Here is a 17,381-nt window from a genome sequence, read left to right as displayed (position 1 = left end):
GTGCAGTGGCGCGATCTCTGCTCACTGCAAGCTCTGCCTCCTGGGTTCATGCCATTCTCCTGCCTCAGCCTCCCAAGTAGCTGGGACTACAGGCGCCCACCACCACACCTGGCTAATTTTTTGTATTTTTAGTAGAGACCAGGTTTCACCGTGTTAGCCAGGATAGTCTCGATCTCCTGACCTCGTGATCCACCCGCCTCAGCCTCCTAAAGTGCTGGGATTACAGACATGAACCACCGCGCCCAGCTAAGATATTATCTTTTATATCATTTCTATGATTAGAAGACAAAGTTAATAAAATAAGAAAATGCCTCCAGATACCATTTGTCTTTGGAGTTGCAAATAATGTCCCAAGAAAGCATGGGAAGAGGGAAATAAAAGGTGGAAAGGGGAACAGATGACAGGGGAAGGAAGAAGAAATAAGTAAGAGATGAATGTGAAGAACTGAAGTCAAAATAGGAAGGAAAAGTGGAAGGAGTAACAGAAAACATGTTTATCAGCTGAAAAAGATGACAAGCTAACACAGCTAGACCACAGTAGCAGAGAAACCAAATAGGAAAAAAAAGTGATTTCAAATATGGAATTAAACCATGGATCAGGAAAAAAAGAGCTTTAGTATGATAGATTTTTAAGAGACACTAGAGAAAAGAGGGAAAAGAGTGGTCCTTGTGATGTCGGTTAATATGCATTAAAGTAGATTCATACTTATGTCAGTTTATATGGTTACAACTGTCTGGGTCCTATTATTTCTAAAGGTCCTACAAAACACTCAAAACCATAGTAATGCCATTGAAAAAAGAGACTGAGGGGAGTTTAAATGGAGATCAAAGAGAACCCTCAGAAAAGCAACTATAGGTCCAGCCAAGTCTCATGGATGCATCACCCTGGGAAATAAAATGCACTCCCTATTTAGGACTTGTTTTCTAGCTCTGAAATTCTAGTTTATCTAGGGCAGGGATTCTCAACCCTCCATTAAGCAGCAGAACCCTTTCTTTAAATGAAGTGGAACTCACAGACAATATAAGATCCTAAGAGAGCAGCTGCTGTTCGAATGAGGTTGGGAGCCCAGGAGCTGTGGCCAGCCCACTTCTAGGCCTTTCTCTGCAGCCTGAAGCAGTTCCTGAGGCACTTCCTCCTCAGACTCTGGAAAACAGTCTGGGGACCACTGGTCTAGGAAATGGCAGGCAAACCTGTTCTGTACTGCTGCTCTCTGGAAACAATCATAAGTTACATAATGTTTGCTGCTATACAGTGACTGGAAAGATGCATGCAACATGGTGCCCAACGTAAGACCAGTTTTAGGAAGAAATACGAATAATGGAGCTCATGTAACAAAGTCCCCCTTCCTTTTCCCATTATGGCCATAGGAAAGTTTAACCAAGTTTACAGCAAATCTTCTACCCCACAGAAATGCTAGAAAATTGGAGAGAGAAAGACCTCAGAGACCACTAAACGTGATGCTACCGACTACAACTGCTTACTAAAGACAATCACGTCTCATAAAAGACAAGTTGTTTTAATCCTCAATTGTTCATATATTACAGTAAGAAAATAGCAAATCTGACCTTGCTGAAGTAGTTGTACAAAATTTAACACAGAAACCAGAGTCACAGCAGAAAGAGGCTACTGGCAGCATGGCTGAGGGGAGGTGAGTTTCACTCAAATACTGATGCTGACTTGCCACAGGACCAAAAGTAAGTCACAAAACAGTCATTTTGCTTAAATTTTCCCAGAGCATGCTTCCCAAGCCATCTCCTCGGGATGTGAGGAATCTTGACATGATAATTATAAAATTCTAGAACTAGAGGTCACCTGAGCTCAGAGCTCACAAGTTCATCTGACTGGTCTACATTTAAAGGCACCAGAGGCTGGGCATGGTGGCTCACGTCTGTAATCCCAGCATTTTTGGGACGCCGACGTGGGAGGATCTTTTGAGCCCAGGAGTTTGAGACCAGCCTGGGCAACATGGTGAAACCCCGTCTCTACAAAAAATACAAAAATTAGCCAGGCACAGTGGCATGAGCCTCTAGTCCCAGCTACCTGGAAAACTGAGGCAGGAGGATTGCTTGAGCCTGAGGAGGTCAAGACTGCAGTGAGCCATGACTGTGCCACTGCACTCCAGCCTAGGCAATAGAGTGAGACCCTGTCTCCAAAAAAAAAAAAAAGAAAGAAGGCGCTAGAGAGAGAGGGGAAGGACTGTCCTATTTCCAAAGAACATGAGCAACAGAGGCTCTACAAAAAGATTAACACTGTCAAAAAATAAATCAAAATCCATCAAGCCCAGTGTTTATCAACCAGGATGAATTTTGCCCTCTAGGGGGCAACGGGAGTAGACAGGAGAGTTTCCAGTAATCACAAGGACCTGGGGGTACTACTGCCATTCAGTGGGCAAGGCCAGAAAAGTTAAGACTTCCTGCAGTGTGGGGGGCAGTCTCACACAATGAAGAACAGTCTCACCTAAAATACCAAGCCTAGTACAAAGTTTCCCATAAACACAAACCGTGAAGAGATATGACCTTCTAATTTGGGTTTAACTTTAGTGTTTAATAACCATCCTAGGTTCTCTGGTCACAATCTAAGTTCTCTCTAGACTTAAGAGTCTATGAAGAGGTGTGCCTCTTCCTTATAAAATAAACTCTGGAACATCTATTAAGTCTTTCCTTACTTAGCCTTCACCTTTCCAGCATAAAGGAAGTTTGGTAAGTATCTTAAAGTAATTCCAGACAATACCACCGTAATGATTTCTGTGAGAGATGGCCACCTGTAGTAATAATCTCCCACTGCCATGGCTGGAAAGTATTGATGGACCCTAAATTTAATTTTTAGTTGAGAATAGGACACAAGGCAAGAGGGATTGAAAGCAGGGTAGGTTTCAGAAGAAAAAAGCAGAAGAGTTTTAAGTAAGGGAAGCCAAAGGGGTTTACTAACTGTATTGCGTCTTTGATCAAACTGTGAAATTCTAGAGCAGGGAATTTTAACCAGGGTCTTATGGGTAGAGGAAAGGGGAAATAAAAGTTTGAAACCCCCAAAATCATACATAAAATGTTGAATGTAAGCACTTTTTGAAGAGAGGATTCCTACCTTTTATCACTTTCAAAGAGCTACAGGACTCTAGAAAGGATAAGAATCTCTGCTACAGTGACTCATCAGAATTCCAAAGGAAGAATAAATGGTATAGAACAGAAATTCAATATAACCAATTTAAGGAACAAAATGTCAGACCAAGTTGTATCAACTCAACTACCCATATAAAAATAACAACTGCTTGCCAAAGCAAACGTATGGCAATTTCACATAAACAATGAAGAAAATCAACTGAGAAATCTTGAGAAATGGCTTGCAGTGCCTAAAAACATATTTAAGGACCAGATGATACACTGGGGATCCAGACAGTCAGTAGAAACTGGCTCCAAACCTCAAGGGAAAAGAAAAGTGGGCTCAACCAGTGGTCTGAGTGGTCCAACGAGGCTTTTTAAGCATTGAGTCTATTTCTTTTCTCTTTGGCATTTTAGAGTCTAGGTCCTTAGGAATGCCTGAAAATATGGCCAAGAAAGGACTGGAAAATCAAAACAAAACAAAAAACTCGTAAAGCTTTTTCTATGGATATATATGAGGGAACCACTCTGGGGACAGAGAATTCCACAATAAGTTTATAAAATTCTGGTGAACCTAGACATTATTTAAGAACAGATGCAGGACTCTTCACTCAAAATAAGCCATCACCCATTGTTGCACTAATTAGATCTCCCAAAAACAATTTGCTACTTCGAAGTATGTTTAAGGCAAAGATCTTTACTTTTCAGCCTAAGGGTGTAAAGCCCTCAGCTTCAGGGCTTGGTTCCGGGAGTCTTATTACTTTGTGGTTCGGGACCAGCAGCATTCAGCATCACTGGCATCGTCTTAAGAGCTTGTTAAAAATGCAGACTCTCCAGGTGCAGTGGGTCCCACCCATAATCCCAGCACTTTGGGAGGCAGAGGTGGACGGATCACTTGAGGTCAGTTAGAGACCAGTCTGGCCAACATGGTGAAACCTCATCTCTACTAAAAATACAAAAATTAGCCAGGTGTGGTGGTGCACACCTGTAATCCCAGCTACTTGGGAGGCTGAGGCACGAGAATCGCTTAAACCCAGGAGGCGGAGGCTGCAGCGAGCCCAGATCACGCCACTGCACTCCAGTCAGGGCAACAGAGCAGGACTGTGTCAAAAAAAAAAAAAAAAAAAAGACTCTCAGGCCTAGCCCGTGACCTACGAACTCATCATCTGCATTTTAACAAGATCCCCTGGTGATTCCTACGTACATCAAAGCCAAGAAGCACTACCCTAAGTAACTCCCACTATGAATACACATACTAATGAGGCTGCCATGTTATGGTGAATTTAAAGGGCAGAATCACAGAAAGATAAAACGATGGACTAACTGCCAAGGTTCTGACTAGTAGAAGTATTGTAGCTCAGGTAGTCAACATGCTGAACAAGATAACTTTTCTTTTTGTGTTTTTCCTTTTGTAAACCTAAGGATAAAGAAAAAAAATAAATGTCCAAGATTCACTTACCCATTGATAGATGTTCTAGACATAAACAGGCTAAAAACAGATGACACAAAAGAATGATATAATTGGATAAATAGCCAGCCTGATTTCTCAATGCTGTTGTTTAAGAAGATCTGTGTTCCTTGATCAAGGTAACTCTGAACAAAGACAGCCTGGAGTGATTCGCATAATTTCTCTCTGTTGCACACATACCACTAAAAAAAAAAAGAAGAACAAAAATTAAAACACATAACCAAAGTGTCACCTAAGAAATCCAAAAACAAAAAACCAGAAGACTAAATTAAATCTAAGATTTCCAAATATTACCTACCATCTCATGATACTCTGAGAACAATCATTTCTTATACTCATATAACCTATAAAATATAAAGCACTTCTTCAGACATGACTTCTCATTTCATTTTCTTACAGCCCTCAAGGTAAGTCGAGTAGGTGAGGGAAGGGTGGAGAGGCTTTTGGGTCATTCAGCTTAGTAGGCAGCAGAACAAGACCATAGCTCAGGCACTCGGACTCCCAGCCCAGTGCTTCAGTCACTGTATCCCTGAGATTTAGAAAGCTCTGCTGGCCTCTCTTTCACTGAGATTCAACATCAGAAGGCAAACAGCTGGCAGTATCCTTGTTTTTAGATAAGAAAACAGTCACATAATCCAATGCCTTAACTCAAAACCACCAAACAAACCCAAATAGCAAAGTAAGCAACAGAATTTAACACTCCAGTGACCAGATTACGTTGCCTTTCTTCTTGTGGGCTATTTAAAAGAGATCTTTAGAAATCTTGAGGTGTGCTTTACAAATACGTCATATGACATTCCTACAGAGGCAACATGTGCTCAAGAAAGATTAAGAAGTTACTTAAGGTCATACTGCAATCAATGAGAAGACCAAGTAGTAACATGCTAAGACCCAGATTTCCAGGAATTGGCTCTACCCAGAATCCACTTTCTAGAACAAAATTCAAGAGCTTCACCTATAGATGAAATTTATAATCTTTCATAATAAATGAGTTAGCATACCAGAGAGGTGGGGAAGCAGACTGTGTATCAGCTTTAGTGTCAGCCCCCAATCAAGTCCCGGCTCTGCCTTTCCTATGTGAGCTCAGACAAATCACTTAATCTCTGAGCCTCCATTCATTCGTAGACTAGAGACATCACTGGTATGTCTATCTATCCTAGTAGGGTACTATAAGGATTAAATAAGATAATGTAGGCAAGTCCTCAACATAACACAAAGCACATAGTGAGAATCCTACAATAATAATAGCAATGAGATTCCTCTAACATGGCCTGAGAAATAAGAGTAAGCCCCTTAGGTACAGTGATGAAACTACAAAGTATATCAGTTACTATTAACCCATTATCTGTCATGAAACACAAATTTTTCCCAGTCAACCGGCCAAGAGTAATTTGCTTCCCCCTGACAAATATGACCTTTTATCAGCGGTAGACGTCCCATAAGCACTTGCACAATTGGTGGACCAGCTTTACAGTCATCCTAAGCTTACTAAATGTTCAGTGAAATCTTAAGTAACATTCCCGATGCTAACATTAAAAGGAACTAGTTACAAATCAACACAAACAAACAGACACACTAAATTTCAGAGATTAATCATTTTACAAACTCTGTTCCCTAAACTGGGTAAACCAAGCCTTTCCAGTTGTGGACTGATTTGTGCTAATTTGCCATTTCATCACAGTTATCAAAACTGCTTGGACTTCATATATAAAACTATTTTTATTTTTCCTACTCTATATGACAAGCTATGAAGCTTTTTACATTCACTGCCTACATTTTTTTCCCTCGGTCTGAAAATGTTCTCGCTTAATGATTTTCTAATTCTTAATACTTATTGTGCCTGAAGTTATGCTCCAGTGCAGGTCATAAACCGTTTTTTATTATACTCATGACCTCCTGGTGCACGTTCTGAACTCTGTAATATGGAGGCCACTCTGACTTTTATTTATTTTTTATTCTCTGAAATGGCTAATCAAGATGAAAGCCATCACCTTGATAACAGGCAATCAGGTGCATTCTATTAATGTGGATGAGAAGTCATTCAAGTGAAACAGAGAAGCTAAGAATTCCTTGGCATCCACTTGTAAATGGACTAGAACAACAATAGATTCTGACTTCCAGAACCAAGCAGGAACTGGCACCATTAACTGCAAATAGTGCTTTCAAGCACCAGGAGGAAAACTCAAGTTTTTAATAGCATTTTTCTTAATTCATCAACATTAACACGTGTGGTTGAACCTTTACTGTCACACAGGTCTTTCAGGAAAGAAACTGCCTATTGAACAGAATGTGCTACAGAACAAAAACAGAGCAAAGCTCTTCTCTGTAAAAAGAAAGGTGAAACGTATGTCCTTTCTGACCATTTGCATGACACAAATGTCGATTTCACAGCAGCACTGCCAAAAAGTGAAAACAAGTCAAATGTCCATCAAATAGTGGATAAACGAGATGTGATAATAGATTCATAGAAAATAATAGCATATTCTGCCATACAAAGGAATGAAGCACTACTTCATGCTCCAACATGGATGAACCTTGACAACATTATGCTAAGTGAAATAAGTCAGTCCACAAAAGACCGCATACCGTATAATTCCACTTCTGTGAAATGTCTTGAATATGCAAATTCAGAGATAGAAAGTAGATGGCAGATTGTGGCTGCCAGGGGCTGGGGAGCTGGGACAATGTGGAGTGGCTGCTAATGGACATGAGGTTTCTTTTTGGGGTGATGAAATGTTCCAAAATAAATACTGGTGATGGCTGCAGAATGCTGTGATTATACTAAAAATCAATGGATTGCACTCTTCAAAAGGATACATTTCATGGTATGTGAATTATATCCCAATAAAACTGTTTTTTTAACACACACACACACACACACACACACACACACACACCCCTCCCTAAATATGTAGGTGGCAGTTAGATCTTCCAGAAATTAAAAGTGGCCTGAAAACGTAAGTAACTTAGTAAACCTCTTAAAATACAAATTTTAAATGCAAATCTGATCACATCACTACCCTGCTTAACAGGAACCTTACGATAACATTCAAAATGCTTAATATGGCTTACAAGGCCCTACACGATTTTTGTTCATTCTATGTCACCAGCCTCACCTCATGACATTCCCTACCAACCCATGACCCCTGGACCCTCACTCCATCACACTGCTCCAGCCCTTCGTTCTTTTTTCTGGAAGGCCCCTTTCCCGTGGCTGTCTCACATGGTATTTGCTCTGCCCTCCACAACTCCCACCACCTACACCACTCTCTCTTCACCTGGTTCGTTCAACTTCAGCCTAAATATTTCCTAGGTATATTTTCCTTCAAAAAGAAAATATACCTAGGAAAGGCTAGGCTAGGCCCCCTGTTCTAATACCCTTTCATACATCCCATTTGTCCCTTCAGTAATATTTACAATCTCTGGATTGAATAATTGTAGACAATTGCATATTCAGTGCCTATCTTCCGAGGTAGACTGAGAGCTTCATAAAGGCAGAGAAAATGAATGGCTTCAGTGCCTGGCACAGATACAGACAAACAATAAGTGTTCATCTACAGGCAGTCTAAACAGATAGAATTTGGAGTTTCTAACAAAATCCTAGAGGAAACATAAGGATAACCACAGAGACCACTGCTATGGGCTTTCTGTCAATTTCTGAAACTCTGCAAGGCCTTGCTTAAACCTAATTTTGCAAACAGTGGTTAAAGCTACCCACTCACCACAAAATTACATTACCACAAGCAAGGAAGCAAGCGATGAAGGAAGACACCAACTGAGCACCTATCATGCACTAGGCACCAAGCCAAGTGCTTTACATTTCATTTACCACCTTGCAACTTCTGAACAAATGGGAAGCCTAGGGTCTCTAAGCAGCTCCAGCTGATTCAAGCTCCTGCTCCAGGTACCCGTTGTTTTATAAGCGTTTCTTTCAAAGAAGCTTCTCTTCGCTTAACTCTATCCAGTGTGTCTGCTAAAGAAAAGAAAGCAGGACTATCCTGCCAATTAAACAGAACTAGATGTGTGTAGAGAAAAGATAACCTGGTCTAGATAGTAACGGAAGTACTGTAAGCCAGGGTTTCTCACCCTTCACACTACTGACATTTGGAGCTGAATGATCCTCTGTTTCACGGGCTGGCCTGCACATTGTAGGATGTTTAGCAGCATTCCTAGCACTTATCCATCAGGTTCCAGTAGCACTACCCCAAGGGACAGCCCAAAATGTCCCAGGCAGGCAAAACTGCCACTGCTTGAGAACCCATACATGGACTTACCCACAAAATGTCACTGTACTGACTCTCCAGTAATGTTTCCCACTATCCCAGCTTAACTATGGTCTAGGGACTCCAGCTGACTGAATTAAAAGATGGACTCGATCGCCTCAGGGAACCTACATTCCAGAGTGAAAATAAAATCAGAAACCAAGGAAACAAGTAATGTGACTATGATCTTGAAGAGGAGCTTCACAGCCTTAAAGGAGCAGTCACCTTGCCCTTAAGGTGAAATACCAAGGAGAGAGAAAATCTGCAGGAACCCCTGTAACCCAATGGGCAGGCCTCCTGGTTTCGCCTCTCTCCAGACAACCCAGCTTAGATAGAAAGCTATGCTGAGCTCACAGCACTGGGTGGCTTGTCTGTAGGCTCCCGTGTACTTTCAAGCAGGTGAGTTCTTTGTTTTGTGTTTTTGGTTTTTTTTTTTTTTTTGGTTTTTTTTGTTTTGAGATGGAGTCTCCCTCTGTCGCCCAGGCTGGAGTGCAGTGGTGCGATCTTGGCTCACTGCAACCTCTGCCTCCTGGGTTCAAGTGATTCTCTCGCCTCAGCCTCCCAAGCAGCTGGGATTACAGGCACCCACCACCCCACCAGGCTAATTTTTGTATTTTTAGTAGAGACAGGATTTCACCATGTTGGCCAGGCTGGTCTCAATCGCCTGACCTCAGGTGATCCACCTGCCTCGGCCCCGCAAAGTGCTGGGATTACAGGTGTGAGCCGCCGCGCCCAGCCGCAGGTGAGTTCTTTGAATGTGTGCTCCTCAAAGACTACAGAAACAAAGGTGCACAGGCAAGAACAAAGTACTATGCTCGTTAAATTCACACACTGACAGGACTACGTGCCCGCCCTACTGTGAGGCTGGACTCCTTGGCTGGAGCCTATCATATCTGAAAAAGCATCTTATTAGCATCTGCCTTTAAAGCTCACTCAAATGTTGTTCGATCTAAATAAACAAGGGAATCTTTTAAATGACAAACTCTAATCAAATGAGAATGATTACATTCAGCCATCTGCTGATGCCAAGTACAGAACAGGATGTGATAACTAAACATAACATCTAAAAATTACAGTAAATAGCAATATTCTCCCTACTGGCAACACAACTGCAAAGACACTAACAATTGGCCAGGTAGTAAACAGCCAAATCAGGTGGCTGCCAGGCGTTCTGAATGCATGTCTGACAGTATTCGCCAAAGTGATTAAATATTAGGTCATATTGTGTTAAAAATTTCCTGGCTGGCTACGGTGGCTCACACGTGTAATCCCAGCACTTTGGAGGCCAAGGTGGGCAGATCACTTGAGGTCAAGAGTTCAAGACCAGCCTGGCCAACATGGTGAAACCCTGTCTCTACTAAAAATACAAAAATTAGCCAGGCGTGGCGGCAGGCACCTGTAATCCCAGCTACTAGGGAGGTTGAGGCAAAAGAATCACTTGAACCCGGGAGATGGAGGTGGTAGTGAGCCCAGATTGTGCCACTGCACCCCATTCCGGGTGACAGAGCAAGACTCTGTCTCAAAAAAAAAAAAAAATTTCATTAAGCCCATGAACTCCTCCTAACATTTATATAACCTTGGTTGATGAATCACTCGTTCAAAGCAGGAATGCAATTTTCCTATAAAATTATATTTGCTAATCAGACCAAAGAATATGGTTAAAAGTTTTTCTGAAATTATTTTTGGAGTTTATCAACTAATCAAACATGTGATATATAACATATCCAAAATACAACATTCCCAAAATACAAAGGATTTAAGCACACTAGCAGAGTCAGAAAGTCATTTTAAAAACTGACTGATTTTAGATAATGTGGTATAATAAAAAATACATATTTGGTCTTTGTCCCAGGTTCCTGATAGAGTTCCTAAAACCCTTGGAGAATCTCAGGATGATAAGGATATCTTTTGTATGCTAACAAGATGACTCCTGATAGGGGTGGGAGACCCATATAGCTTCAGGATGGGGACCAGGCTGTGGGTACAAGGTTCAAACTTTCAGCCCCACCTTCCAATCTCTAAGGATGGGAAAGGAGTTGAAGACTGAGTCCAATCATGCCTATGTAATGACACCCCTAAACTACGGGGTCCTGGCAGCTTTTGGGTTGCTGAATACATTGATATGATGGTTGGGTGGCTCATCAGAGGAAAGAGAAACTCTACACCACCTCCTACACCTCACCCTATGCACCTCTTCCACTTGGCCGTTCCCCGATTGTATCCTTTGTAATAAACCAGTAAACCTAGGTGGGTTTTTTAAATTATTATTTTGAGACGGAGTCTTGCTCTGTCGCTCAGGCTGGAGTGCAGTGGCATCATCTCAGCTCACTGCGACCTCCGCCTCCAGGGTTCAAGCGATTCTCCTGCCTCAGCCTCCCCAGTAGCTGGGACTACAGGCGCCTGCCACTACGCCCAGCTAATTTTTTGTATTTTTAGTAGAGATCAGGTTTCACTGTGTTAGCCAGGATGGTCTTGATCTCCTGACCTCGTGATCCACCCACCTCAGCCTCCTGAAGTGCTGGGATTACAGGCATGAGCCACCGCACCCAGCTAATTTTCTGTATTTTTAGTAGACACCAGGTTTCACCATGTTAGCCAGGATGGTCTTGATCTCCTGACCTTGTGATCCACCCACCTCAGCCTCCCGAAGTGCTGGGATTACAGGTGTGAGCCATTGCACCCCTAAGTATTTTCCTAAGTTCTATGAGTCATTCTGTCACAGGAAATTATGGGGTGGGGTGGGGTGGGGTAAGGTGAAGGTAGAGTTGTGGGAACTCCCAAATTTGTAGTCAAGTTGGACAAAAGCACTGGTAGCCTGGGGACCCAGGACTTGCAGCTGGCCTCTGAAGTGAGGGCAGTCTTGTGGGACTGAGCCCTTAACTCTGTAAAGTGTGATCTTAACTCCAGGTAGTTAGTGTCAGAACAGGATTGAACAATTAAACACCCACTTGGTGATGGAAAAATAGAGAATGGCTGATGTCAGGAAAAAAAGACAACACATGTAAGAATCTTTTTTCAACTTTAAGCCTTACAAAAAGCATGCACAAACCAGATAAAGGCCAGAACTTCAAGCAGCTGTCCTATTCTCATCTAATTCACAAACTGCAAAATCTTCAACTAGCATTGTGCACACAGCTACCTAACTTCAGTGTCCACACAGAGTCCTCAATAGAATGAGGGCAGTTTCCTATTCAGAAGGTAAGCCTAGACCAGGAGCAGTGGCTCACACCTGTAATCCCAGCACTTTGGGAGACTGAGGCAGGAGGACTGCTTGAGGCCAGGAGTTTGAGAGCAGCCTGAACAACATGGCAAGACCCTGTCTCTACAAAAAATTTAGAAGCTACTCAGGAGACCAAGACAGGAGGATCTACTGAGGCCAGCAGTTTGAGGCTGCAGTGAGCTATGATCGGGCCACTGCATTCCAGCCTGGGTGACAGAGCCAGAACCTGTTTCTAAAAAACAACAACAAAAAAAATGAAGGCAAGCCTATTTTTACCACACCACAGACAACACAAGGTTTACTAGGAGGGGCATCATAAAGCAGGAGAAAATGTGTTGCTTTGAAACCAGACAAAGCTAGGTGCAAAGCCCAACTCTATCATCCATTAACTCTGCGCTATTGAGCAAGTCTCTTATCTCTCTCAGCCTCCTCTTCCGTATGTAAAGTGCGGATGATACCACCAACCTCCAAGAGTTCTATGAGGACCAGTGGGGATAACATATTTGAAGTGCCTGGCACACAATAGAAGGCCAGTAACTGTTCATATTTCCTTCCCCTTTCTCTCCAAGGCAAGGGCTGGTCAGAGGAGAAGTGCAATTCAAGGGAATGCCTAAAAACCACACTGTAAGTCTGGGCATCCAGCCACTCTCAAAAGAAATGGGTAATCAAAGACCCAAGGCATTCAGTGCTACCAAAAACAATCAGAAAAGCTCCACTGCTCAGGGTCTATGAACACAGAATCTTTTCTGAGTTGGCCAGACCAACTCCATCAACAGACCTTGACAGCTAAGGATTCCAAATTCACATTCTAAGATTTTACAATGCAATCAACTCAGTCCAGACATTTCACCATAGACACCTTGCATTTAAGCACAGCACAGGAGTAAATATTCAGAGCATTCACCATTTTCCCACAAACAATATAAACCTAACCCATAACCTGTTTATGTGAGATTTCGATGTGTAGAGTGACAGGCACCCTCATATCCATGAAGGGAATCAATTAAAACAGATTATATTGCTTCAGCTTTGACTTAATAACAAATTACTGACAATCCTCATTGCAAATACTAAGTACTCACTCCCTGTAGGACAGGATAATCCTAAAATTTTAACAAAGCTTCAGAGGGTCTACACAACAGAGCTTTTTACTGGACGCCATTAGGGTCTTCTAGGGCACCTCCAAAGAGAAACATAAAGACTCCTGGTATATCCAGAACAAGAAAGAGATCGTAACATTCTGTGAAATTGAAGCAAACACTTGTTGGGGTTTCAACACAGATTATGAGGAAGGAGAGAAATCCTTTCCGAAGTCTCTTTGGTATTCAGCTGCAAAGGCCTCCAGACTCTCGAAGGCAGTTCAGAGGAGGACACCAATCCATCACTGTCTGTCCGGCTTAGCTGGCTGACTATCCTTGAAGCATTGTTAACTCATGCCTGACTCCAGTCTGCCTCCACAAGGTAAATGAGGGGTAAAGGGACAGGAAACACTCCGTCCTTTAGCACAGTGTTTGGCTCTGGCTAGGCTGTCCAAGTATTTTTTCATTTGGGGGAAAAAAAGGATTTTAATTCTTTCTTGAATTCATCATCACTTGTGGCATAGCACAGTTCTGAGCTTATATAAGAAAGTGAAAAAATAAGTCACTCCTATACACATACTTGCAATTTTAAGTTACACCTTAATAAGTCCGGATATTTAATGTTATCTGTGCTTTTAAAACACCTTGTAGTATGTCACCTGGAGAAATCGCTGTGGTTTGGTTCAACGAGTTCTGTAACAATTTTTTCACTCCATCAATTGAGAAGCTATTGAACAGCTATTACTACCAAGAACCTGGGGCCTACGGGTCCTTTCATAGTTTCAGTAGCTCCCGTAATAGATGCATTAACTTTAAGCACTAGGTACAATGCAACAAAAAGAATAGATCCTAAGTTTTTTGTTGTTGTCTTTTTAAATTCTGAGTCTGCCAACATTGAAAAGTGACAATATCTACTAGTTTCTCACTGCCTGCCTCTATTTCTTCCCAGAGAGTCAATCTACCCACCCTGCAACCTGTGATTAAGAATATGCTGTTGGAGGCCGGGTACAGTGGCTCACTCCTGTAATCCCAGCATTGTGGGAAGCCGATGTGGGTGGATCACTGAGGCCAGGAGTTCAAGACAAGCCTGGCCAACATGGTGAAACCCTGTCTCTACTAAAACTACAAAAAAATTAGCCGGGTGTGCTGGCGCACGCCTATAATCCCAGCTACTGGGAGGCTGAGGCATGAGAATCGCTTGAACCCAGGAGGTCAAGGCTGCAGTGAGCCGAGATTGTGCCACTATACTGCAGCCTGGGTGACAGAGTGAGACCCTGTCTCAAAAAAAAAAAAAAAAAGCTGTTAAGAAAGCTGGGAATTTCTCTTGCAAAAATTCTTTATTCTGTAAGAAGCCACATAGTAAATGTTTTAGGCTTGCAGGCCATACAGTAGCAAATATGCTGCTGTTGTAGCCTGGGAGCTTGCAGACCACAGGTAAATGAATGTGGTAGTTCTCTTTCAATAAAACTTTATTTGTGGGCTGGGCATGGTACCTCACACCTGTAATCCCAGCACTTTGGGAGGCCCAGGCAGAAGGATCACTTGAGGGCAGGAGTTCAAGATCAGCCTAACCAACACAGTGAAACCCCATCTCTACTGAAAAATACAAAAATTAGCTGGGTGTGGTGGCATGCACCTGTAATCCCAGCTACTCAGGAGGCTGAGACATGAGAATTACTTGAACCTGGGAGGCAGAGGTTGCAGTGAAGCAAAATTGGGCCACTGCATTCCAGCCTGGGTGACAGAGCGAGACTCCATCTCAAAAAAAAAACTTTATTTGTGGACACAAATAAATTTGAATTTCATAAATGAAACTTCATGTATTACAAAATGTTATTTTGATATTTTCTTGGTAACCATTTAAAAAATATAAAGCCATTCTTATTTCATAGGCTGTAAAAATATGTCTGTGAGACCAGTCTGGCCTCTGGGCCACTTCCCTGATCTAAGTGAAACCCTGCTTCTTGCTTGCCTAAAGTGAAACATAATCCCAGTTTTGAAGCTAGCACACCAAACCAAGTTACTAAAATGGCACTGCTACTACAGTTTCAGAGCAGCTTTGGCCCAAAGGAGCCTTGCCTCTCCAAACTACACTAACAAAATAGCAATTTTTAATGAATAAACATTGCCCAAGATCTCTCTTTTAACCACAGAATCCTCCATCATAATTCCTTAATAAAATAACCAGAAGGAAAACTTGTACTAAGTATGGTTCAATCAAATCCACAACCCTGCTTTTATGCAACTCCAAAAGAACCAGATGTGGCTGGCTACGGAACTCACACACCCAACTGAACACTTAGAAGACCTTGTATAAAACTATTAATCTGAAGGAGGAAAAACAGTTACAGTTATTTCACAAGCAACGAAGTTATAAGGCAAACACAGGATCCCGGAATATTAAGTGGAAAACAAATTATCAACTCAGCCACAGTGCAGAAAGGACAGTTTCCTACTTTATCTCATGGTGGTTTCTACACAGCTTTCTTCTGTTCATTTTAATCTTTATTCATGGACTATTATCTTCATAATATGAATGTATTCATGTCAAAATAATGTCTGGATTCATTATTCTAAGGAAAAGAGTTGACCCCTCCCCCAAATATTCAGAAAATACCAGATTAAGTCTTCACCCTAAAGAAATTATCTGCCCAGTTGTTAGTGAAGGGGTACACACACGCAGGCACACACACACAATATAAATATAGTATCTGAAATAAATGTATCTGAAACCAGTATTAGTCTTCATTAGAACCTAACAGATTCAGCTTTAAAAAGGTACACAATTAGAAAAGTATCCTCTGCTGGGAGATATTCTGAGGCTATGTCTACAGCTGTAATTCCACCTCCATACAAATCAGTGTTGAAATAGTGTTTCAATTTTTAAGATAAGTGCAATTCTTTTATGAGCAATGAAAACATATCAAGTGGCTGCAGGAGGGGTAATCATGATAAGTGTTATTATAAATACCAATAGCTAAGAGACTCAGTCATAATCCCACATCAATGGAGATAAACCGCTTTTTCTCCTATCCAGCACCTTATTTCTATCAACTGCTTAAAAATGTTAAAAATGACATTTCTAATTCATTGTCTACACCACTGTTCCATATGTGACATTCTGATAACTGTACTATTAACGGTACAGTACTTTGAGTTATCTCTATATGAACTAAGTAAATAATCCATAGGAATAAATGTGGCTTTGTAATTTAAGTTCACGTACATTCCTAACCATATCATACAAGTGATCAATGATACTGATATTGCATCTAACAAACTGCAATGGCTGGAGGCTTTCAAAAAAATTTACAGAAATTTAGCATTCCTTTACAAATAGAAAAAAGTCCAATATAAATATTATTAAAAACGAAATGCTACTTTTCTAAATTGCTCTATCTCCTTCTTAGACAATTCTCTACCCTCATTAAAACACATGAAATCAACCTGGGTGTAAATTCTCTGAACACCTGGCATAATAAAAAAGTAACGTAGGAAAATGAGAAATATATGAAAATGATGAGACACAAGATGATATAGGGAATAATTAGTGATCCATGGAAAAGCAAAATGTACTATAAATGCTAGCTATGACAAGACAGCACTCTGGCAGAGTTCAAAAGCCTCTTTTCAATGAATTTAACATTAACTGCAAACTGTGTTAAGGTCAAATACGAAATATCTCACCTAATTCTACAGTTAACCTGTACACGTTTAAGTGGCACAAGACCGAGCTAATGAAAAGCCTACCTACCAGGTCACAGCGCAACGCTCACGATGCATAACTACAACTCCCTCCCGTCCCGTTCGGTTTTAAAAATGCTTCCTGTAAAACTTGCATAATCTTCCTCCTCATCACACACAATCTTTCCAGCAGGCTGACTAAATCCAAGTTTAAAGGAGATCTCTGCTAGGTAGGAGGGGAAGGTTCCGTAGGATGGGAGCGACAACCTGTCAAACCCATTTTTTAAGCGCTTAGGGGGAAATGTCACCCGAATCAGCCCGGAGAGTTCAATGGCTTGCGATGTACAGTTACATTTCTTTTACGACCCTTTGTACGTTCTGGGATTCAACGAGACAAAAAGAGGTGCTGGCTTTTCGTTTTGTTTCTCGGGGGTAATGGATCTGGCCGGGTCTCTTCAGTCTCAGGCCTCGGTGCCAAGGGGGCGCCCCCGGTCACGCTCTGGCCCCAAAGTTCCCCAGTCCCGCCGCCGGGTGTCCGCAGTCACCGCCCGGGACCCAGGAACAATGCGGGGC

General features: G+C 41.8%; 1 protein-coding gene across 1 annotated transcript in view; it reads right to left on the bottom strand.

Moving 5' to 3' along the window:
- Positions 1 to 17,381, bottom strand: part of METTL9 (methyltransferase like 9) — a 57,968-nt gene that overhangs the window by 37,507 nt on the left and 3,080 nt on the right. Inside the window, exon 2 of the mRNA XM_011987923.1 lies at positions 4,555 to 4,745. Within this exon, the coding sequence (XP_011843313.1) occupies positions 4,555 to 4,745 (191 nt within the window). The remainder of the gene's footprint in view (positions 1 to 4,554; positions 4,746 to 17,381) is intronic.

This window comes from Mandrillus leucophaeus, unplaced genomic scaffold (genome assembly GCF_000951045.1).
Source record: "Mandrillus leucophaeus isolate KB7577 unplaced genomic scaffold, Mleu.le_1.0 Scaffold32, whole genome shotgun sequence".
In the NCBI taxonomy this organism is placed as follows: domain Eukaryota; kingdom Metazoa; phylum Chordata; class Mammalia; order Primates; family Cercopithecidae; genus Mandrillus; species Mandrillus leucophaeus.
Note: the sequence above shows the minus strand (reverse complement) of the source record. Positions and strands in the feature narration are given on the sequence as shown.